The sequence below is a fragment of the Rana temporaria genome, chromosome 2 (assembly GCF_905171775.1).
Source record: "Rana temporaria chromosome 2, aRanTem1.1, whole genome shotgun sequence".
NCBI lineage: Eukaryota > Metazoa > Chordata > Amphibia > Anura > Ranidae > Rana > Rana temporaria.
Genome location: NC_053490.1, coordinates 278,980,208 through 279,005,114, shown reverse-complemented (window position 1 = coordinate 279,005,114; position 24,907 = coordinate 278,980,208). Strand labels below are relative to the sequence as shown.

The 24,907-nt window shown below is 40.2% G+C and overlaps 1 protein-coding gene across 1 annotated transcript in view; it reads right to left on the bottom strand.

Annotated features, from left to right (window-relative positions):
• Positions 1–8,059: 8,059 nt before the first annotated feature.
• Positions 8,060–24,907, bottom strand: part of RIMS3 (regulating synaptic membrane exocytosis 3) — a 161,131-nt gene continuing 144,283 nt past the window's right edge. The window contains exons 5-7 of the mRNA XM_040337097.1: positions 19,993–20,094; positions 11,965–12,104; positions 8,060–10,098 (exon numbers count right to left, since the gene is read on the bottom strand). Of these exons, the coding sequence (XP_040193031.1) occupies positions 9,886–10,098; positions 11,965–12,104; positions 19,993–20,094 (455 nt within the window). The 3' untranslated portion in view covers positions 8,060–9,885. The remainder of the gene's footprint in view (positions 10,099–11,964; positions 12,105–19,992; positions 20,095–24,907) is intronic.

The window sequence follows — 24,907 nt, the reverse complement described above, 5'->3', positions numbered from 1 at the left end:
TCAATCATTTTGTTTAGAATTGTTGTGTCTACAGCACATATTGAGGTTTGACATCACTGTATTAGGAGCGCAGCAATTTTTTTTCATCCCATAATTGGGTGATATTTCACTTTATTGCCTGCAGCTTTTCTTTTTTTTTGTGATGGTGCGTAGGATATTTGTTTATACATTATTAGACATGCATATACATACACACAAATAAAGTCTGACAGGAGGCGCTACATTTATTTTAATTAGGTTTAATAATCTCTGGTTGCCAGAATACATGCGTTACAAGCTCACAATTTAAATGTGCTCCTTTCAAAAATTGCCAAGAATATTTTACAAAAAGAAAAATCGTGCATTTTTTTTTTTTTATTATTTCTCATTGTCATCAGTCCTGCTGCATGAAAACCACAAAAATACAAGGATTTGACAGGAAAGACCACGTCTATAAAACATTACAGGGCACAGGTAAAAAATGCAGGTTTCCCTTTTTTTTTTTATCATAAACATCTGCTTTATCTTTTGCTGTAATACAAACATAATCTGTCACATACTTGGCCTTTATTTATTTTTTTAATATATCTTTATATATATATATTTATATATATTTTTTCCCATACACAAAGCTTTACAAGTAGAAGCAGGTATCAAACCTTGTGACACCACATTCATAGCATTAAAGCATTACAAACATTCAACAATGAGCCAGAAAGTAGGGCACTTCTGTAAGTACAAGTGACAGAGCTACTGGAACAATACCCTCTGCTGTCATCTTCTGGGATTGTCTGTGTGTGGCCTAATTGACTCTGCCTGGCAGACTGATGCGAATTCATTCCTGCTTTTAAAGCGCTGGACCAATTTAGGCCTGCGGGGCAGCCAGAACTGCTTGTGCTGTGTGTAAGTCGATTTACTGTTCAGCTTGCTCTGAACACAGTTTTTGTCAAACTGCTGGTGCTTTATATGAAGAAAGGAAGCAGTGTGTGTTTGCAAATGCATTGTGTGTTTGCTCCTTGCTAATATCCTGTCAAGATAAAGGCATAAGAATGTATTAACAGTTTTAGGGCTTGTTTTTAACTTCTCTTCTGTATGAAAAAAATGGCAGCTAGAATAGGAATGCTATGGGTCACACCACCTTGTTTTATGAGTTTTAGAACTTGTAAACATTGCTTAAAGGGTCTGTTTACTGTTAAAGGGCTTTTCCATGCTGTCCCCCTCCAGTAATGTTAACACAGTAAATGGTATTTTATGACACGTCAAAGCAGACCAATATTCAAAGATTGCCTAAAACCATGATGACAGTCTTGGGCAGACAAATTAACAGTAACAAAAGGACTGAAATGCTTATCTTTCCTGGAGAAATGCTGTTCCAGGCTCCTTTAGTGCTCATCTCAAGTATGAACACCTAAATGCTTGGTCACATCCATGGGCATCTGCTCCATAGGGCAAGGGGGGGGGCAATTAACCCCCCCCCCCCCCCCGGAAAAACAAGAAGGTGTTGAAGAGTCTAGCGGCCGCGGGCTGTCTGAGCGGTCTCGGCCCGGATGTCACAAAGGCACAGCGAGCAGAGTGAAGCCGCCTCCCCCTCCGGTGTTTATGTGTACACAGGGGGAGGGAACCTGCTGTGCCTGTGCCATGCTGATGGCTGATCTAAGGTACTGAATGGGATGGGGGAGGGGGGTCCGTCTGTGCTGAAGGGAGGTCTATGCTGAATGGAAGGGCCTGTGCGGAATGGGGGGGGGGGTCTGTACTGAAGGGGGGGTCCATCTGTGCTGAATGGAGGGGTCTGTGCTGAAGGGGGGTCTGTACATTCTCTAGGCTATATTTAAATGGGCATGGAGTGAAGCTGAATTATCTCAAGAGCTATTTCACACTTCCAGCTGACCGCGTTATCGGTAAAGCGCCACTAAAAAGCGTCGCTTTACCATCGCTTTAGCTGCGCTATTCGGCCACTAGCGGGACGCTTTTAACCCCCGTTAGCGTTTTAAGAAAGGGTTAAATGCGCCTGTGTATCACCGCTGCCGAAGCGCCCCCCTCTGAAAAAATTTCAGCGGACACCCATGGTCACATCTCTGATAAAGAGAGGATCAGCCAATCTAAAGCCTGGTACACACTAATATTAGTTTTTAGTTCAACCCAGCAGGTCAAACAAAAACAAAAACCTGACCGCTCTGGTTGGAGCCGCTGTGCTAATGACCCGAAGTTAGTACAGCAAACTCCCCCCGCTGAGCTGTTGTGTTCTGACAGGGACAGGCTGGCTGTACCCAAGTTGATCGATCATCTTGGGTACATTCAGCCTGCCTATACATGGTTGAAATCTTGGCCGGTTCCTGCTGAACCAGCCGAGATAGAACCATCTATGGCCAGCTTTAGGCAACTAGCTGTTTTAATAGAGGTTATCAAAAGCAACCTATATATTCTTTGCTTTTAAGGTTAATCCTTAACTGGCCACACACTTATGGCTGAACGGAAAAAATGTAAGTGATTAATTTACTCCATACAGCGCAGATGGACAAATCCTCTGCTAAGGCCATAGTAGTTTGACAGCTGACCCTGCCTGGATCTGATTGGATACAGCGGCTGTTCATTCATCAATCCTCTGCCTGACTCTTTTGATTTTTCAAACATGGGTGTAAGGTGGAAGGCAACTGACAGAGCCACCCACTAAACACATTTTAACTGGCTCATAAGGAACCAGCCAAAACTCAAATCATGTATATCCAGGTTTAGATCATGCAGTTCATGATGTACTAATTAGAGCTGGAGCAAAATATCTAAAGTCCACACTATGGGTGCACACTATGAGTAAATCAGAAGAAAAAAAATCCACATGAGGCACGATCGTTTGATTTTCGTATAGTGTGTACACTACTTTTGGCATTCGATTCAGACTTTTCAAATGACATTTTTCAGAGACAGATAAAAAAAAAATGTACGTGAACAGAACAAACGATTAATGTGTACTGTTTCCGTACGAGAAAAATCATATATGAAAGACTGCGCATGATCAGAAACCATAAACAACAAAAAGCCTTTGTTGTACGATCATTTTCATACATTGTTTCCTTCCTTGGTTGCGACTTGCTGTGAAACATCAAAGAAAATTTTCTTATGGTGTATACACAACTTTAGGCTGGGTTCACACTATTGCGAATTGGATGAGGGTTTCCCCCCATCCAATTTGCACGTCAGGAGATTGTGACGGACTCTCAATGGATCCGGTTCACACATCTCCGTTGCGAACTGCACAGGAGTCTTCTGGTCCGTTTCAGATCCGAGTTCAGCCCAAAATTTGGGCTAAAATCGGACCTAAAACAGTGAATGTGGATGCACCGGACTCCTGGTGTGAGCTGATCTGTGCTGCGGTGTGAACTCGAAATAGCCTTAGACTACAAAATCCCTTTAACAATAAAAAGACCAAGGGCTAGATTCAGGTAGCTCTGCGTAATCTTGTGCAGGCCTAACGTATCTTCGATACGTTACGCCGCTGTAAATTAGGGCGCAAGTTCCGTATTCATAAAGAACTTGCGCCCTAAGTTACAGCGGCGTAACGTATGTGGGCCGGCGTAAGCCCGCCTAATTCAAATGGGGATGATGTGGGCGTGTTTTATTTAAATTATTGTTGCCCCCCACCTATTTTAAGTTTTTTACGAACGGCGCACGCGCCGTTCGTGAAAGAATCCCAGTGCGCATGCTCGAAATTCCGCCGCAAATCGTCACTGCTTTCGACGTGAACGTAAATTACGTCCAGCCCTATTCACGAATGACTTACGCAAAAAATTCAAAATTTGACGCGGGAACGACGTCCATACTTAACATTGCGTACGCCTCAAAGAAGCAGGAGCAACGTTAAGCCGGAAAAAGCCTTACGCAAACGACGTAAAAAATTCCGCCGGGCGCACATACGTTTGTAAATCGGCGTATCTAGGTCATTAGCATATTCTACGCCGAAAACGCCACCTAGCGGCCAGCGTAAATATGCAACTAAGATACGAGGCAAATTTCGGCGTATCTTGCTTTCTGAATACAGAAAGAAGATACGCCGGCGCAGATTTGAATTTACGCGGCGTATCAATATATACGCCGGCGTAAATTCTCTCTGAATCTAGCCCCAAGTTATTAAGCAGTGAACTTGCTACCAAGCAAAAAAATTATAATTTAGCCTCCTTATAGTAAGAGACTTCTAGCCATTGGAAGAAGCAGCAACAGTACAATTAAACTTCCTCTATTATTATACAGGATTTATATAGCACAACAGTTTGCGCAGCACCCAACAATATAAAGGCAGACAGTACAGTTGAAATACAATCAAAGACAAGAGGGTTCGGGGGGCTCTGCTTGTGAGAGCTTACCAACTCAACTCTTAGTCCAGTCACATATTTCACTCGTATCTACCCCCTCCTTTTTCCTTCTCTTTTATAACTTTTGCTGACAATGTAAAAAAAAACTGCATAACTTCCATTTTTTGCTGAATATTAGAAACGTTCCCAGGCACCTTCGAAAAGCGATGGGCATTGTTACTTTCTGTTCCCTGGATGCAGTTTAATTGCACAGCATTCGTTATCGAGCCTGTGTGGAGGCCTTAATGAGAATTCTAAACAATATGTGCTTGTAACCTCAGCTGGGCTCCTGCGGTGGGAGAGACTGACCTTCATGTGTGCACCTGCACTGCTTTCATCTTTAAAGTGGTCTTGACAAAACAGAATGCAAATGACACTAACAGCAGGGTTTAGATCAGGATGGAAAAGGTCATATAAGGCATGTCTTTTAACATCAATCCAACCTAAGTACTTAGGGCTTTGTTTGCTAAAGGTGTTAAATGTTCCCACAGCTTTGCAGGTTGCTGCATTATGTAAATAACCTGTCAGTGTTGCAAGATTATGTATTTTTATAAAAATAATATTCCTGTTAGACTGTGCTATAAAGCAAATGCCTAAAGTACAATTACACTTTTTCTGAAACCTCCAAGTCTACCCTAGTCTAAACTAGAACCTTCCATCCAGATACTTCCTTAAAGTGGTTTTAAAACCTTACATATACCCAGTGAAGTGACTAGCATCAGGTGATACACAGAGATAAAACAAATACTCCTACATTAGCTGTACCTCTTTATCTGCCACCTTCTGTTCGCTACATATGTTCAAAGTCCAGAATTTATAAAGCTTGCCTAAGCTGCCAGAAAAAGGTGGTGGAGATTTGAAATTACACTCTGCAGGGCTCAGTGAGGAGAGCGCTGACAGCTGATTGGAGGGAAGGAACACGCCTTCCTTCACACAGTACAGAGAAACAGAGCTAAGGCTGTCAATCATTTGAAGGTCCCTCCCCTGTCACAATTTGTTTCTTGATGTCAGGAAAACTTGTCAGAAGTGATTCATGCTGATAGCAGAGGAATGAGGCATCAGACAGACATGCCACTTAGTGCTCTGGATTGAGAGTACACACTATAGAGGGATATGCTTTGTTCGTATTTCATGTCTGAGGTTTAGAACCACTTTAATTCTTTCTCCTCCATATGAAATCTTCCCATGTGCTAGCCATGCTGTGTAGCAGGACTACTTATAGAATGGAATGGGGTCGGGCTTCTACAATTAAGACGCTAGGAGTATTTAAGTCCCATGGGAAGGTATTATATAGGCACAGGGACACATTTCGTCACTGAGGCTGTAAATGCCTAATGAGGCCACAAAGTTTAGGGACTGAAAATAGGCATCTGGGTGGGCGGGTGTTTTCTATATTAGATTAGTTGGCTAGGGAGGGTCGGCTGAGTTTTTAGTAAAAAAAGTAGGTGTACTTTAAAAACCAGGAGAAAAATATTTGAGCTGCCATTGCTGATGTGAACCTGCAAAATAAGATCAGCAATAGCCAGTCCTATGTTTGTACAGTAGACGGTTCCACACTGCATGGATGAAATTAATTGAAACTGAATTTATTTAATAAGGTGAAGAGCAATGTGCAAAATTGCTGACCATACTGATCATAATATAGCATACAAGTACATAATATAGCATACAAGTACTTCAGCTCAGATGCCCGCCCATTGGTCACCCCGACATGTTTCACCAACATTGGGCTTAATCCATTAATTAAATAATAAATTTTGTAAAGTAAGTGAATATAGGAAATATCTTGCATATTCATAGTTGGTTAAAAGCAACACAACATCTCAAACCTGGGCAATTTAAACTGCAATAAAAATGAAGGGAGGATGGTCAGAGGATACCCTAGGTTGTTGTACAAAGCAATCAGAACTTTTTGTGTGAAAGTCAGCCTCACACAGCTCCCAACTGTCCCTGATTTCAAGGGAATGTCCCTGATTTGGAACAAAGTCCCTCTGTCCTTCTTTCCTCATTTTGTCTGATCTATATAGTTGTATATAAAATTCACTGTTTATCTTTCAAAAAGTGTTTCGCCGTGCTAAAACTTTCATCCAATTTCTAAATTTCTACCTTTGTAAATTTCAAAAGCAAGTATAAAGGAATAGTAGTGGTAACAAAAAGCACTTGTGGGCTTTTTTTAAAGCGTAATTCTCTTTTAAGTGGCTGTGGCAGGTGGCGTGTCCTATGCCCACGTTTTTGCTAATAGGTGTTCCTCGTTCACATCTCAAAGTTGGGAGGTATGCTGACACCTCCCTACTGATCAGAAAAGTCATTCACATTAAAGGAACAAAGCAAGTCTAGGCCACTCCTTACTTCTCTTGAGCCTCCTTTTTTCTTTTTTAATGTGTTCACTAGCCTTGGTGACCCAAAAGGGAAGCAAAAGAAACCCAAAGTACGGTCAGATTTTCTGATTGTTTTGACATGCAGCTTTTTACTGAATGTGACCTCTGAGTATGCATTTCTTTTCATACAATGTTGAAATTGTCCATATTTGTGATTTATTTACTTTATGAAAGTGTTTGAACCCAAAATGTATATATGTGCATACATGTGCATCCAGGGTTTTTTTATATGTAAAAGTTATAGTGTGCAAAAAACTTCATAATAACCTACCAGTTTCTAATGGTCTAACTACACTCTAAAGTGTTCCAAAGGATACAGTACACCACTGCTCTTAAACGTACTAAATAAGCCCATACCATGAAATTAGTTTTCTAAAATGGTACTGAATAACTGCAGATATGTATGAATTCTTACAAAGGTGTGACAAGAGATTGATCTAGGCATGAAATAGGAATAAGAAATGCCCTGGCTTACACGTTATTGTTGTATCAAGTGTAACAGAACAAACATAGTCATGGCACACATGGAGACACAAAAGAAATTCAGCAGTATAGTACACAACCAATCAGCATTTGGATCTGATTAGTCTAGTGCAAGTTTCACAATAGAATCAATTGCCTCATGGGTTAATACATTGCTGCACATTTGCATTTTTATACTAGGTATTGCTCACAGACAAAATAAACTAGACACAAACAATTGCTGCTCAAAGCATAAAAACAGGTCTTCTTCATAAGGTCATTTTTCATGCAAGTAATTAAGTTACACCAAAGAGTGACAGACTACACAAAAGGACTAAACCATAGTCTTTGGCAGTTGAATAGTGAGCTTTTACACAAACCTGCTTAAAGGGCTTTTCCCCTTTTATTTCTTCAAGTTGTCATGACATTTTCCCCAAGCTTTAATTTGAGGCAGTTACAAGTACGTAGCTGACAAAGCTCCCCCCAACTTGACTCAGAAGTCAAGCAACTTAGATACCCAGTCAGTTAGGAAGAGGAGCTCTGTCAAGTATACTATTGAAATTCCTATCAAGGGATTGGTTATACCTAGTTTATCAGACTACTTAACTGAACCATGAGATACCTACAGTAGATCTGAGTGGAAGAAAAAACACTGAGATGTGTATTTCTTCCAAAATCGTATGGTATGTTTTCTGTCCTATGATCAACAAAGTTCTTAAATATATTTTTACAATTAGTTTTTTTTTGCATCAATGGACCAGTATATCAATCTTTTTTGAGGGTTTCTCTGCAGTCTGAATTCTTTGGCACCAGCTGCTACTTGTGGCTGATATGTTGATCCACGCATTAAAATTAAAAAATATCATGTGGAAATAATCATATACCTTTTTGCAGAGTCCTTTAGGTAATTGTGCATCATGGACAGTACAAAATATTCACCTCGACACCCATTGGTGTCTACTGGCAAATAGAATAAAACGAAATTTGCTTATATTACAGTCCATTGTCGGCCTATACTCTTTTGGTGCGATGGTGTCCATTCTAAAATCCCTCTCTGAAGCCTTTTATCGTAAGCAATGATGTATATTCTATTTGATTCCTCTTATTTTATTTCCATTTAATTTTTTTTATAGAAGGAATACATAAATGTTTTGTTAATGTAAGGATCATTCTCTGCAGGCATTGTATTGGGTTTGTTAGAAAATGATGAAGACTAGCACAACAAGTATACTTTGCTACCAACGCTAGAGAAGATCTTAGTCTTCTCTCATGTTTTATGTCCACTACAGTTTGCAGCCCTGAGTTGTTATTGTAGATATCCTTAGAGAAATAGGATTGGTTGCTACATCAGGTCACATGCTACATGTGTGCTCCTGGAGTTTTAGCTCCAACCTGTATCCTGACTTGGCTAGGCATTTCTTTTTTTTATTACTAGGCATTGCCCATGGTCAAAGGTAGAACTTTGTATCTGAGTTGTAGGAAATGCTTTAGCTCTGTACTTGAAGGATACACACAAACAATTGTCATGCCATTTGCAAAATAAAACCATAGGCCTGCTGTATCTTTCCCTGAGCAAACAGTTTTTGCTAGCCATGGACCACCCAGCTCTGTGGTACGTTAAACTTGGTTTGTCAGGAACATTATCTTTGTGCAAAAGAAGCATGTAGCAGGCCTTCTAGACATGAAATAGTGTAAAATGTTTGGAGCAGTGCAAATTCTTTAATGCACTTAAAAATAAAAATAAATAGTGTAAGTTTGTTGCTTTAGTTTAACTCCACAAAAAAGCGACATGCAGTTATATGTATATATCTAAACAAGATTGCTTATCTGTGCCACAAAAAGAAAGTGTAGAAGAGAAGCATCAAGTGTCTTGTCTGCAATTCTTTTTGTTCAAAATAAATCTGCACATTGAAATGTTACATTCCGTTTTAAATAAAGCAAAAAATGTAAAAAAAAATATTCTGATACCTGAAAAAATATCATTCTGCTATATAGATATATGTAAATGCATTCATATTTGTGATTGTATGCAGTGGTCTATGAAATATACATGATATCACAGTCGCCATCTTAGTAAAATGCAGCTCTTGTCTTGCCTGAGGAGGGTAGGTAGTAGGAAAGGGAGAGAAATTTGATTTAGATGAAAAAACTGACAAGGAAAGGGTGAGAAGCCAGTGAGATATCCTCAGTGAAAGTGATTGATCGAATTCCAGATACTGTAATTTGGCATCGATGTGCCGTTTAGTGTGCTTCTTTTGTGTTTGTTCTCTTTTAACAGAATGATACATAGCATTTTCAAGTGTCGGAGAATTGCATTAGCTATACACTTACTCAAGAAGAGTAAAGGTTGCCAAGGCAGCTGATTATTTGACTTTACAGCCCTCTCTGTGTTACCTAGATAATATGGACTGCTTTGTTGAGCATATTTTGATTGGAGTATCCTTGTTTAAATTATCTGGATTTTGTTCTGTATTAAATATTATAACAGTCTCAAAAGTGTTTTTTTTTTTTTTTGCAGTATCATTTAATTGGCAGCTTTGGACTTTGTGTTGCACAGGGGCCTTAGCTGCAGCTAACTCCCTCCTTTTCTAGTGCCCTGAATTTACCTGCTGAATTTGTAATGCAGTCTGTGATGTGTATCTGGTGGTAAAAAAAGAGGAAGTTTACTGGTTAGGCTGCAAAAAGAGAGAAAATAATTGAACAAAAGATGTGTTCCTCCTAGGTTAGGTGCAGGATGGACTGGTGGAGCTTTCCAGTGAAGACTGGGACAGTCGGCGCGTCAGGGGAGCAATGCTGGAGTCTGCTAGTGAAGAAGTAGGAAAGAGTTTGTACCACCCAGTGACACAGGAACTTAAATCAAGCTCTTCAAGTAGGATCTGTGCCATCCCCATGAAGCATTTGTGGTCCATTCTTCCATAGTCTCCCCAAACAATGACCTGTGGAAGGCATACAGATGGTACTTTTTGATACATCAATGTGTGAAAGATATTCATTAATGGATTATATCCTAGTGCATATGGTATGACATACAGTTGTATGAAAAAAGTATTTGCCCCCTTCCTGATTTCTTTTTTTTTTTTGCATATTTCTCATACTTTAATGTGTCAGATCATCAAACAAATGTTAATATTACACAAAGATAACCTGAGTAAATCCAAGATGCATTTTTTTTATTATTTCATTTATTAAGGGAAAAAAGCTGTCCAAACCTGCCTGACCCTATGTGAAAAAGTAATTGCTCCCTCCCATGTTGAATCTTAAATTTCACTTGCCACACTCAGGACTGATTACTGACAGACCTCTTAAATCAAAAAATCAAATAAATAGAAGCTGTCTGACAAAGTGAAGCACGCTAATAGATCACAAAAAGCCACACATCATGCCACAATCTAAAAAAAAATCAACAGATATGAAACAAAGTAAAGTACATGTATCGGTCTAGGAAGGGTTTCAAAGCCATTATTAAGGCTTTGGAACTCCAATAACTAACGGGGAGAGCCGTTATCCACAAATGGCGATAACTTGGAACAGTGGTTAACCTTCCCAGGAGTGGCTGGACTTAAAAAATTACTCCAAGAGCATGGCGACGACTCATCCAGGAGGTCATAAAAGAACCCAGAACAACATCTAAAGAACTACAGGCCTCACTTGCCTCAGGTAAGACCAGTGTTTATGATTCAACGATAAGAAAGAGACTGGGCAAAAATGGCATCCATGGGAGAGTTACAAGGCCAAAGCCACTGCTGGCCAAAAAGAACACAAAGGCTCATCTCACATTTACCAAAAAAAAATCTTGATTATCCCTAAGACTTTTAGGCAAATATTCTGTAGACTGATGAGACACAATTTAAACTTTTTGAAAGGTGTGTGTCCCCTTACATCTGGCATAAAACGAATACAGCATTTCATAACAAGAACATCATACCAACAGTCAGACATGTTGGTGGTAGTGTGATGGTCTGGGGCTTGCTTTGCTGCTTCGGGACCTGTTTGACTTACCAATTCTGAGCTCTACCAGAAAATCCTAAAGGAGAATATCCGGCCATCAGTTCGTGAGCTCAAGCTCAAGTGCACTTGGGTTATGCAGCAGGACAATGATCCAAAACACAACAGCAAGTCCACCTCCGAATGGTTCAAACAAAGCAAAATTTAGGTTTTGGAGTTGTCTAGTCAAAGCCCAGACTTAAATCCAATTATACAGGCCGTTCATGCTGGAAAACCCTCCAATGTGGCTGAATTAAAACAATTCTGAAAAGAAGAGTGGGCCAAAATTGCTCCACAGCAATGTGAAAGGCTCATTGCCAGTTATCGCAAATGCTTGATTGCAGTTGTTGACGCCAAAGGTGGCACAACCAGTTATTAGATTTAGGGGCAATTACTTTTTCACATAAAGCCAGGCAGGTTTGGACAGCTTTTTTAGTTTAAGTGTGACAAATATGCAAAGAAATAAAAAATTAGAAAGGGGGCAAATACTTTTTCACTCAACTGCATAGTGTATATCACTGATATAATTTCCTCCACAGTATAGGGCATACAGACTTATCTATGCAAGACCCACTCTAATTTCCTACTTGGGCTTAAAAAATACAATGGTCCATTTATAAAAATTAATATATAGTTAGTGTCTCTGCATCTGTTCTCGACTCTATGGTTTAAGGTTCATAAAGCTGGCTATGGAACCCATACATTTGTGTATACCTAACATATTCTAAATACATTTTGAATAGTAATAGCTTTAAATGTATTTTACTTGAATAAAGAAATTATTTTGTAGTTTGGTATGCTGATTTTCCAAAGCTCACCTGTAATACCTTCCCCTGAGGTCCTTCATCAAATGGAAGAACCTGTTGATATACTGGATCCCAAGTTTTCTTTGCTGTCCTTGTCTTCTTCTTTGACAGGCAAGCTCCATTCTCTATCAGGTAGACCTTAATATATGAGGCTGTACATCAAAAACAAAATACATTTTAAATTATAAAAAAACAGTAGGAATGTCATTATCAAAATCTGGGTCTTATCCAGCTTTTAGCTGAGCAATAGCTTCAGATATTTTAATATCCCCCTTTCCATTGCCATTTTAAATGTGGAGTAATGCAAGACTGGTAGGTGGGGCTACTGATCGTGAAGCACTGTGATTGACTTTACCATGTTGATATCATCAGAAGGCCTTGATACCAGCTCCAGATTGTTGTTACTTGGCCGTGAGCAGTCTGTGGCAGTTTAATTACAGTTCAGGAGGTGTAAATGCAGTGTGGCCTAGAACAAGACGCAACGCATATATGCGACCTCCCACCACATATATATGTGTATAGCAGTTGTAAAGGGGTTAAAACATCCACCACTTGAAAAGAACACCACACTTTTTTCACATTCTGTGGAATTTGCTGATAACTTTTAATTGAAAGTAATTGTGTTATGTATTTAAAGTGGTTGTAAAACCCATTCATGAAATTTGACCTAGGCACATCTATCTGTAGTGTTTATTTATCTCTCCAAAGTGTTGTTTCTATCTAGTGCTCCATTCCTTATGTACTGTTATGATCAGGGTCACTAGCTGAAAATTTGTGTGTCGGAGAGGGAGCTTAAAGAGAGATGCACAGGGACCAGGATAAAAGAGAGAAGGGCGCTTCTGGATAGCCATATCTGACAGAGAAAATATCCTCAACGGGTGAATATAGTTTTGGCTGATGGATGTCTGTGTTGGGCACTGAGGCAGCACTTCAAGTAAACCAACAACTTTAAAGGAAACAGGATAAAAAAGAAGGCGCCTCTAAGTACAACAGCATTAAAACTTTAATTTGCTAAAGGATTAAAAACACTTACTAGAGATAGAAGTTAAAAACTCATCATGTGTGTAAAAGAGTCCAGCTTGGGGGGTAGTGCTTGGATGATCATGTCCGCAGTAGGTGTTGTTGATCCCGACTGTCCAGCAGAGGGAAACTGCGTGATTAGAAACCAGGAGAGATGGCTGTGTTGGAGTGTACCAGCATAGGACGCTGGACTCGTAGATGACGTCACCGGGTGTGCGCCCGAAGCCAGCGTGAAACGCATGGGCCAGAAGTGATGTCTATTAGGTGGGATGCTTTTCAGAGCATCTGGTAGACTCCTTCATGCTGATAAAAATGAGTCTCTGCTGGAACGCAGATATATGGAAATGGGCGTAACAAGGGGCGGATTACTGGACAGAACACCAGTGCAGTGGAAATTTTTGTTTTTAAACACTAGGTTAATACCAAGAACTGGCTATGGAGACTAAAGAGCATAAAAAAAAGAATATGAAAACCAGTGGGGAGACACAATAACAAATAAAAAAAAACACCATATAATACACTAAAATCCTGAACATATGACTGAACATATAACATAAATTACACATAAGAGCCGTGGGACTACAAGTCCAAGTACCAGTGGGAAGCCTCATGGCTTGTGTCAGTAATATTAAATGTAAGTATGCATATAGAGCATGTAAACACTGAAAGCAAGTGGATAAAAATACAACTGCACTATGTATTAATCATAATAACGTGATTAAATCTAGTTCCTCATTGATCCCACCAGGTGATAAAAATTTAAGAGAATAAATCCAAGTACATCTCCCTAGGGCACAGTTTCTTGAACCGCTCAGCTAGAGGGAGATCTCTGGGCATGGCCACAATGACCCACACCTTTAAACCTGCCGTAGACTTTTGATAGTGTAATAAAAAATGTCTAGGCACACTATGTATGTCAATGCCTTTTGTGATGAGACGACGATGCGCACCAAAACGTTAACGTAACTTTCTAATTGTATGTCCTACAAAAAATCCCAGTTAAGGCCAGAAAAGTGGGAATTAAGCTAGCTGAAGGTGGGGGTTTATGTTTTAATTTACTTGGTGACACTTTTCTTTTGATGTTAGAAGCTTTTTTATATACAATCTGAGGTTTGTCTGTCAAAACTGGAAGGAGGTGCTGATTCTGTTGCAATAAAGGCCAATGTTTTTGATAATATGTTCCATCTGCCTGTAACCAGAGTGATGGGTGATGAAACAAATACTATTGGTCTCAGTTTAGGCGGTACAATGTGAAACGTTCACAGTATCACTGTACTGGGAGCATGCTGCTTCAATACAATTTGGCTTTTAAGGTTATGCTGTGATTCTGACAGTCTGAAGCTCGAATACAATTACTTTTCAGTCGGCAGAACTGGCTCTTTGGGATATTACTAAGCCACCGAGGGTGATGGCAACTGTCGTAGTGAAGAAATTAGTTGCCTGCTGTTGGTTTGGTATAGTTTTGAGCATGTATTTGGTTGTCTACATGATATAATTTCAGATCAAGGAAAGCTAAGATGTCTTTACCGGTGACAGAAGTGAAGGAAAGACCCATATTATTTGAACTGCAATTTGAGACAAAATCCTGAACCTTGGATGGAAAGCCGGCCCAGATAATGACATCGTCATTTTGGAAGCTACGTCTTTCTGTCTTACCCACAATTATTTCAAATTTGATGGGGACTTCTTCCTTCAGGTCACTGGGACAGCTATGGGTGCCAATTTTGCACCCTCGTACACCAACCATACAATGGGCCTATGGGAATCTTCCCATATTTGGCATAACAACCCTTTTCCCTCCAACATCGTGTTTTATGGAAGGTACATCGACATCATCATTATCATCTGGGACGGCAGTCCATACAATGTTCAAGATTTTGCCTCACATTGCAATCCAAATAATATAGGTATTTTCTTCACTTCTGGCACCGATAAAGACAGCTTAGCTTTCCTTGATCTGAAATGATATCATGTAGACAACCAAATACATACTGTACTTTTTTTTTTAAAGGTGTTTATTTTTGATTTTGCAAAGAAAATTACAGAGTAACAGTAACCCAGTACAGGCCGCAATTACAGCACAGAAAGTAAACAGCAATATCCGCACACAGTATAAAACTGAGGTAACAGCAGTCCATACATAGGGAAAGAAAAACCCCCACAGACATACGAACATACAACCAAACAGCCATACCCACACACTCCCACACAAACAAGCAAAAAAGGCAGCATCAGTGACCATGTAACAGCAGTGTACCCAAAGTGCACATATAAGGAAATACATTTGTAACAAAAATATTCATCGCATAGACAGGACAGAGGGGAGATGAGGGGGAGAACCACCCGGTAGGGACCCACCCACAACCTCACCAAATCAGTAGGAGAGTTGCAATGAAAGGACCCCCCCAGAAGTCCTCCGAGACATCCAACCACGGTTGCCACACGTTTCGAAATTTCTTAGGGCATGCCCTACTTTTATACACTAATTTAAATTTGGGGAGGAGACTGTGAACAATATTAAAAAATAAACATATCGAGAGGGGACTCACATCCTTCCAATGAAGCAGTATAGTTTTCCTTGCATAGAATAACAGAGTACGTAACAAAGTCCTAGGGTGAGATCGGGGAACGTGATCATTCAACACCCCAAGAGTCCAACCTCCGGAGTATGAGGCACCTGTAAATGTAACTTGTCAGCAAAAGAGGTGAACATATCTGTCCAAAATGTTGTGAGACCTGGACACGTCCAGAACATATGAAACCAGTCTGCAGCCACTGTGTCACATCTTAGACAGGCCACATTCTGACCCAGACCCATTTTAAATAACCGAGCAGGTGTACCAAATACATACTTAAAACTATACAAATCCAACAGCAGGCAACTCGTTTCTTCACTACGACAGTTTCCATCACCCTCGGTGGCTCAATAATATCCCAAAGAGCCAATTCTGCTGACTGAAAAGTAATTGTACTCGAGCTTCAGACTATCAGAATCACAGCACAACCTAAAAAGCCAAATTTTATGAAATAATTTTCCCAACACACATTGTTGAAGCAGCATGCTCCCAGTACAGTGATTCTGTGAATGTTTCACATCGTACCACCCAAACTGAGACCAATGACATTCGTTTCATCACCCAGTTTCACTCTGGTTACTGGCAGATGGAACATATTATCAAAAAAACATTATCCTTTATTGCAACAGGATCAGCACCTCCTTCCAGTTTTGACAGATAAACCTTGTTTTGTGTATACAAAAGGTTCTAACATCAAAAGCAAAGTGGCACCAACTGAATTAAAACATAAACCCCCACCTCCTGGTAGCTTCATTCCAACTTTTCTGGCCTTAACTGGGATGTTCCAGTGTCACAAACCTCACTGCAAGACTTGTCATTTTGTCCAACATGGACAGAAAGAATTCAAGGTAAGAGGAAACCTATCCAATAAAGGAATTTTATACATGTTCATCTGAATATGTGGTTTACTGCCTCACATGCCACTGTGCCCTTTTTTATGTAGGACGTATAATTAGAACTTCACGTAAACGTTTTGGTGAGCATCTTCGTCTCATCACAGAACGCATTACACAATCAAAAGTCTATGACAGGTTTAAAGGTGTGGGTCATTGAGGCCATGCCTAGAGATCTCCCTCTGGCCGAACGGTTCAAGAAACTGTGCCATAGGGAGACTTACTGGATTTATTCCCTTAATGCTTTATCACCTGGTGGGATCAATGAGGAACTAGATGTAAACATGTCATTATGATTAATACATAGTTTTTTATTCACTTGCTTTCAGTGTTCACATGCTCTATATGTATACAAAGCTTACATTTAATAATAATACTGACACAAGTCATGAGGCTTCCTTACTGGTACTTGGACTTGTAGTCTCACAGCTCATATGTTCAGGATTTTTGTGTATGATATGTTTTTTTTTTTATTTGTTACCCCCTCCTCCCCCCCTTATTGTGGCTCCCGCTGGTTTTTATATGCTTTTAAATGTTTTAGACTCTATAGCCAATTCTTGGTATTAACCATCCATTAACGTGGTGTTTAACCATCCATGTCCACTTCACTGGCATTCCATCCAGTATTTCGCCCCTTGTCACACCCATTTCCTTATATCTGCATTCCAGCAGAGACTTATCTCTATCGGCATAGAGAAGGAGCTTATCAGATGCTCTGAAACATGTCCCGCCTTATAGATGTCACTTCCGGCCCGTGTGGTTCATGCTGGCTTCGGGCGCACTCCCGGTGACTTCATCTACAAGTCCAGTGTCCTATGTTTGTACACTCCAACTCAGCCATCTCTCCTGGATTCTGATCACGCGGGTTCCCACTGCTGGACAGTCGGGATCAACAACACCTACTGCAGACCTGATCATGCAAGGACTACCCCCCAAGCTGGACTCTTTCACACACATGATGAGTTTTTAACTTCTATCTCTAGTAAATGTTTTTAATCCTTTCGCAAACTAAAAGTTAACTGCTTCCGGACCAGCCGCCACAGTTATACTGCGTCAGGCTGGTCCCCCTATGCAAGCCATCGTAGCTGTACGTCGACTCTATAAGATGCCTCCGGCAGCGTGCGTGCCCGAAGTGTGTCCCCACAGCCGATGTGAGTGCCCGTTACAGAATGAAAACGGGAATGTGTGTAAATACACACATACCGGTTCTCTCAGGAGCGAGGAGACTGATTGCGTGTTCATACAATGTATGAACACCAATCAATCTCTTCCTCTAGTCATTCCCAAAATGGTCCCAAAAATTTGTCAAGTGTCCGATGTGTCCTCCATAATGTCGCAGTCCCAATAAAAATCGCAGATTGATGCCATTACTAGTAAAAATAAATAATAATAAAAATGCCATAAAACTACCCCTATCTTGTAGACGCTATAACTTTTGCGCAAACCAATCAATTTGTTTATTGCGATTTTTTTTTTTTTACCAAAAATATGTAGAAGAATATATATCTGCCTAAACCGAGAAAAAAAAATTGGGATATTTATTATAGCAAAAAGTAAAAGATATTGTCCGATTCAGATACATTGTCGTATCTTTGAGCGGGTGTAACGCATCTCCTATGTGCTACGCCGACGTAACGTTGAGAGGCAAGTACTGTATTTAGAAAGCACTTGCTCCCAAAGTTACGTTGGCTTATCGTAAATGGCCCGGCGTAAGCCAGTGTAATTCAAAGTAGCAAGGCAGTGGGCATGTTGTATTGTAATGAAGCGTGACCCCATGTAAATGCATAGCCGATCGAACAGGGGATGCGCGCGCATGCTCAGAGTCATGTCGCAAATACTCCCTAAGATACGTCGGCTCAATGCTTTGTCAACGTGAACGTAACATACGCCCAGCCCCATTCACGTATGACTTACGCAAACGACGTAAAATACAACGCGTTTCCGACATCCATACCTTAACATGACTTACCCCTGCTTTATGAGGGGTAAACTTACGCCGGACCGATGCCTTACGTAAACGGCGTAGCTAAATCTGACGGGCGCAAGTACGTTTCTGAATCGGCGTATCTAGCATATTCAACTCGTAAATCTACGGAAGCGCCCCTAGCGCCCAGCGTAAATATGCACCCAAGATAAGACGGCGTAGGAGACTTACGTTGGTCGTATCTTGGCAAAATTCAGGCGTAACTGCCTTTCTAAATAAGCGCATAGATACGACGGCGCTCATTTGGACTTACGACAGCGTATCTGGAGATACGCCGACGCAAGTCCTTTCTGAATCCCGGCCATGGTGTTTTTTTTTTTTTTTTCAAAATTGTCGCTCTTCTTTTTTTTATAGTGCAAAAAATAAAAACCGCAGAGGTGATCAAATACCGCCAAAATAAAGCTCTATTTGTGGTAAAAAAAAGGACGTACATTTTGTTTGGGTACAGTGTTGCACGACCGCGCAATAGTTAGTTAAAGCGACGCAGTGTCGTATCGCAAAAAATGGCTTGGTCAGTGAGCAACCAAATCTTCTTGGACTGAAGTGGTTAATGCTGCTGCACTTAGAGGCGCCTTGTTTTTTCATCCAGAGATGCACAGGGAGCTTTTCTATTCAGAAAACAGCTCTGCAAGTTCCTTTGTTCCTCTATCTATGTGGAGGGGGGTGTGTCCCTTTCCTCCAATCAGCTTTCACACAGTGTAAGTCCAGACTCCCCTCCCATTGCTGAAAGAGGTAGAAAGATTTCTAACACAATCTGCGCTTTTCAAAAAGTATAGAAAGAGGAAGACAGATATATAAGTAAAACTTATGTAGGGAGATTTGTTTCATCTCAGTGTATCACATGAGGCTATTCACTTCACTAGGTATATGTGAGGGTTTACAACCACTTTAAGAGAATATTGTATTCCTACACAGTGTTTTACAGTAAAGAAATTACTATAAGTCTCTTGATAGAAAAGTGTAGTATGCCATTTCTAGTAATTACATTAAAGTGGACCTGTACTTATAATGTCAAAAATTGTTGTCCAACAGGGATTTGTTTCTTTTTTTTTTTAAAGTGGCAAAGCAAATAGTAAATAAACCTTTAACATGTAATTCCTAATTAGAAGCTGCAGAATACTTCCACACTGGTGACAGTGCCTAGAGACCCTCTTGTGTTTTAGCCCAATATGAACCTATCAGAAGACTGATAGATGTACAAAGGCACTCTTTTGGGGGGTTGGGTTTGGGGGTGAAGGTGAATCGAGGAAGAGCTGTTCCACAGAGACAATGTTCAATGGAAAAATTGGACCTGTCAAATTTTTGAAGTATATTGTTTTCTAGGTCTACTACCTAAATTCTAGGTCTACTTTAAGTACTCTATGCACACTTTCCATTTGTAGTCCATATCTATGCAGTGGGGGAGGCATATGGAATTCCTGTAAAAAAATCCTAGCTGTAGATTTATTTAAAAAAAAAAAAAAAAAAAGCATGGCTTTTAAAAAAAAAAAACTGGTATCCTGCAATAAGAGCGCTTTACAAAGGAAGTCTCAGCTACCACAATTCCTACCTGCATACTGTCATTTACCTGGAATTGATTTGGAGCCAGGTTTTGGAGTAAGGCCTCTGGCCTGGATCACTTCCACTTCAAGCTGACCATTCCTGTCCATCATACCAATGTTTACATCTCCTAGAACACAAATAGGTCTGTGTTACTTTACATGAAATTTGCTATGGAAATATAAAATGCATAAAATCCCTTCAGGATCTATGAAAAGAACAAGAAAAAAATACAGCAGGTAGTACAATCTTTTTTCTACTTTGAATTCCTGTCCCTTACCAGAGCATCTTACAATTCTTTATAGTCTGGGGCTTCTGTAAAAAAACAGTTTGTGTTTTGTTTCTTTAATAATAATTTAGTAATTATGGGCCAGATCCACAGAAGAATTACGCCGGCATATCTATTGATACACCGTGTAATTTACAAAACAAGATACGACTGCATCTGGGCTCGATCCGACTGGCGTTCGTCTTAGTACGCCGTCGGATCGTAGGTGCACTTTTCTGGCGGCCGTTAGGTGGCGTTTCCGTCGAATTCCGCGTCAAGTATGCAAATTAGCTAGATACGGCGATCCACGAACGTACGTCCGGCCAGCGCTTTTTTTTACGTCGTTTGCGTTCGGCTTTTTCCGGCGTATAGTTACCCCTGCTATATGAGGCGTACTCAATGTTAAGTATGGCCGTCGTTCCCACGTAGAATTTTGAATTTTTTACGTCGTTTGCGCAAGTCGTTCGCGAATAGGGATTTGCGTAGAATGACGTCACCGTCGTAAGCATTGGCTTGTTCTGGTTTAATTTCGAGCATGCGTCATTTACGTCAGGTCACAACGTATTTACATAAAACATGCCCCCATCACATCGATTTGAATTGAACACCTTTACGCCGCCAAAATTACACTACGCCGCCGTAACTTACGGCGCAACTTCTTTGAGGATAAGGAAAATACGATGAAAGTTACGGCAGCGCAGTGTATCAGAGATACGCTACGTCGGCCGCAACAATGCGCCGATGTACGTGGATCTGCCCCTATGTCTCTATTTTTTTAATCTAGAAGGGCTTTATAAATGTCTGACTTCATAAACTGGAATCATTTATTGTTTTTGCTCCCTAGGCAATAGGGTGCTATGATACGCTAAGAAGGCGTGGACACATTCTTTCTGCTTAGAAACACTGCTTCACAATTTATTCTTCCCCTTGTTTATGACTGTCAGAGCTGTGGAGAACATGTAAATATGTAATTCAGTCATGCACCCATTAAAAGAGTCATTAAAATGAAATACTGCCAGTATAAATACCAGAATCCGTTTTTATATTAACTTCCTTTAATTCCCTGCATGGCAGCAGACTGAAAGATGGAGGGCCAGAAAAAATGCCACCAGTTGCATTGCTATACACACTATAAGAAAATCAAGCGAGGATTTTCAGCCAAAGAACTTTCGTACGATTTTTGCATAGTGTGTACACAACTTTCTACAGCCGATTCCGACCTTCTGAACGAAAATTTCTACAGGGACAAGCTCCAAAAATGTTCTCGATTTTTGCTTAATGTGTATTGTTTTCGTACGATTATTCATACAGAAACGAAAGACTACGTATGATCAGAAACCACAAACAAAGGGAAAAAAAAGCCTTTGTCGTACGAGAAATTTCGTACAAATTTTCTGTCATCGGTTCCGATTTGCTGTGAAACAAGGAAAATCGGACCATTGTTCGCCTGATTTTCTTATAGTGTGTACCACACTTAATTCTGGAGATGCACACATTGATTTTTATCTGAACCACCATTTAGTCAAATCGTTTAATTGACCAGGTATCAGAAATGACCACTCCATACATCACCAATGGAAAACTTGCCAGATTCCACCAGAACACTTTAAATATCCAAAGTCAAGTACTGTAGAAGCCGTTGACTTTTGCTGTGAAAAAAGGATTGTTTTGTGCCGCAGGAAACGGTTTGTTTTATTTTAACCTGGAAAGACAAAAACAACACTTCCTCTGACTTAGGATCAATTATAAGGACAATATCTTGAGCAGTTGCTTGCGCAAAATATCAGATGGTGTCAACTTATTGAATAATTTTCATCTTTTATTTTGTTCTGTGAAATCAGTCAAAATATCACAAAAAAAATACAATAGTTGTGAAAAGATCATTATTTCTTAGATTTATTGAAACTGTTGAAATTCTTTGTTCAACAATCAGATTGAGGTGCCAAATATTACACTCACATCTAGCCATGAGGGAATTATGACCTTACCTGTAAACTAATGACATTTTTAGGCATTTTCTTTTTTTCCCACCTAGTGATCTGGCCAGTTTTTTTTTTCTTTTAGGATAAAGGTTTTGCATATGCTTTGCATAAAGCTGACCACTGTAAACACCACTGTCAGTGTTAAAGCGGAGCTCCACCCTAAAGTGGAACTCCCGCTGATCGGAACCCTCCCCCCCTCCGGTGTCACATTTGACACCTTTCAGGGGGGAGGGGGGTGCAGATACCTATCTAAAGACAGGTATTTGCACCCACTTCCGGCCACACAGTCTCGGCTCCCAGAACACAGCAGGAGCCAATCGGCAGGTGTAGCGCGACTCGCGCATGCGCCGTAGGGAACCGGGCAGTGAAGCCGGAGCGCTTCACTTCATGGTTCCCTCACCGAGGATGGCGGGGGGGGGGGGCAGCAGAGTGACGGTTCGTCCTCTGCTGCGGACAGCGCTGGACTCCAGGACAGGTAAGTGTCCTAATATTAAAAATCAGCAGCTGCGGTATTTGTAGCTGCTGGCTTTTAATATTTTTTTTTTCAGCGGACATCCGCTTTAAGTGATTTGTCTCAACCCTTTAACTGTCAGTTTTGCTGGACAGATTTGGTCTGTTAAGTTGAAAATCAACAGATATACTAGCTGAATGAAAAAAGCCTAAAAAATGCAGCCACCTTATTTAAGACTTGTTAAGTGTCAATCTATTAAATCTTTGCTTTTGGGTTTTGATAGGCTGCAACTGCAATGCCGAATAGTGAGGTCAGCGACTTAGATATGCAGTATAGCAAAGTTGTGTAAATAACAGGACAGGACTGGACAGACAGCATTACACAAACTTTTGTATTTACTTGTTGTGCTTTAAAATATAATCAGAAATTAGCGTCTGTTGTGCAACACCTTGTTCAACAGGTTAACTTTAGGCTCTGTTCACACCTAGGTGTTTTTGGGCATTTTTCTGCTCTAATGCCGCGTACACATGACCGTTTTTCGGGTTGTAAAAAATTACGTTTTTTTAAATGTTATTAAAAACGATCGTGTGTGGGCTCCAGAGCATTTTTCACAATGTAAAAAATGGCCATTAAAAATTTCGAACATGCTCTAATTTTTCACGTCGTTTTTAACGTTGTCAAAAATGGTCGTGTGTGGGCTTTAACGACGTGAAAAAAAACGCACATGCTCAGAAGCAAGATATGAGATGGGAGCGCTCGTTCTGGTAAAACTACCGTTCATAATGGAGTAAACACATTCATCACGCTGTAACAGACAGAAAATCGCAAATCGTCTTTTACTAACACGGAATCAGCAAAAGCAGCCCCAAGGGTGGCACCATCCGAATGGAACTTCCCCTTTATAGTGCCGTAGTACGTGTTGTACGTCACCGCGCTTTGCTAGAGCATTTTTTTTTCACGATCGTGTGTAGGCAAGGCCGTTTTAATGATCGGGTTGAAAAAAGAACTTTGTTTTTTTAGACTATTAAAAACGTAATTTTTTTACAACCCGAAAAACGGTTGTGTGTACGCGGCATAAGCCTCAGCTCTAAAAATGCCCAACAAGACAAATCCCATTCATTTCAATTGTCCCCTGTTCACATCTGAGCATTCTGTCCCCTAAAGCAAAACGCCCATCGCTCAAAAAAGTACATGAGCTTATTATTTGTCAGATTATAGGTATTGTAATTCTTTTACACTGGTGACCTTTTGAACTTCAAAATGTCTGTACAAAAACGCTGCAAAAACGTCAGAAAAAAAACACCAGAAAAACGCTTGTAAAATAGCAACCCCTAGATGTGAACGGAACCTTACAGTTACATTTTTACAACCTAGGGCACCGCCTACAAATTTTTTAGTGCAGAGGAAAAATTGTGGTATTGGATCCAGCACATATACAGTATGACAACAAGATCTGCACATAATATAGTATGGTATGCCTATGTACTGTATGCGACCACTGGGAAAATAATACATGTGACCACCCAATGACAGGTCTGGGTTAAATAATGGGACTATCCTAGCCTATGTAGAAAATCATATTGTGAATGAAAGAGCAATGGACTTGGCCTTGAAAATGCTAATATTCTCATTGCATTCATGAAACGACCACTAGGGAGTACAAACTATATAAAAAAGAATATATATATATATATATATATGTGATGGTAATTGTCATTGTAATGCATCTCATTAGATATTCAGTGGATTGAAAATAGAAGTCTCTTTTTGCTCAGCAAAAATTTAGACAATTTAAATATCACACATTTTAGTCAGCATTTGTTAAACTCCACTTACTGCTGAGTTTGTAGTTTATCTTTCTGCAAATGTGAAAGCATCTACTGGGTGGATATTATTATATTTTATAATACCATGAACATAAGCAACAAAATTAGTGCATTTTTGTGAGCTAGTGTTTGACCGAAACTGCAACAATTTGCTTAATGTACCTGTTATATTGCTTTTGGCACCGCCAAAGGAGAGGTGAAAGCATATCCCTGTGTCCCAGAGCATAGGGGTGCAGGCTTATCCTGAATCCAATCCAGATGGCTAGTAAATGTAAAGAGGAAAAGGATTGCCGCTACTCCTGACCAGCTTGGGGCTTAGTCTATGACTAAGCCCAGTGGGTGGGGCAAAATGCATCAGGGTGCGTGGTTTGGTGGAGACATGTAGGCTGAGGCAGCTCCATATTGTTTATTCACCT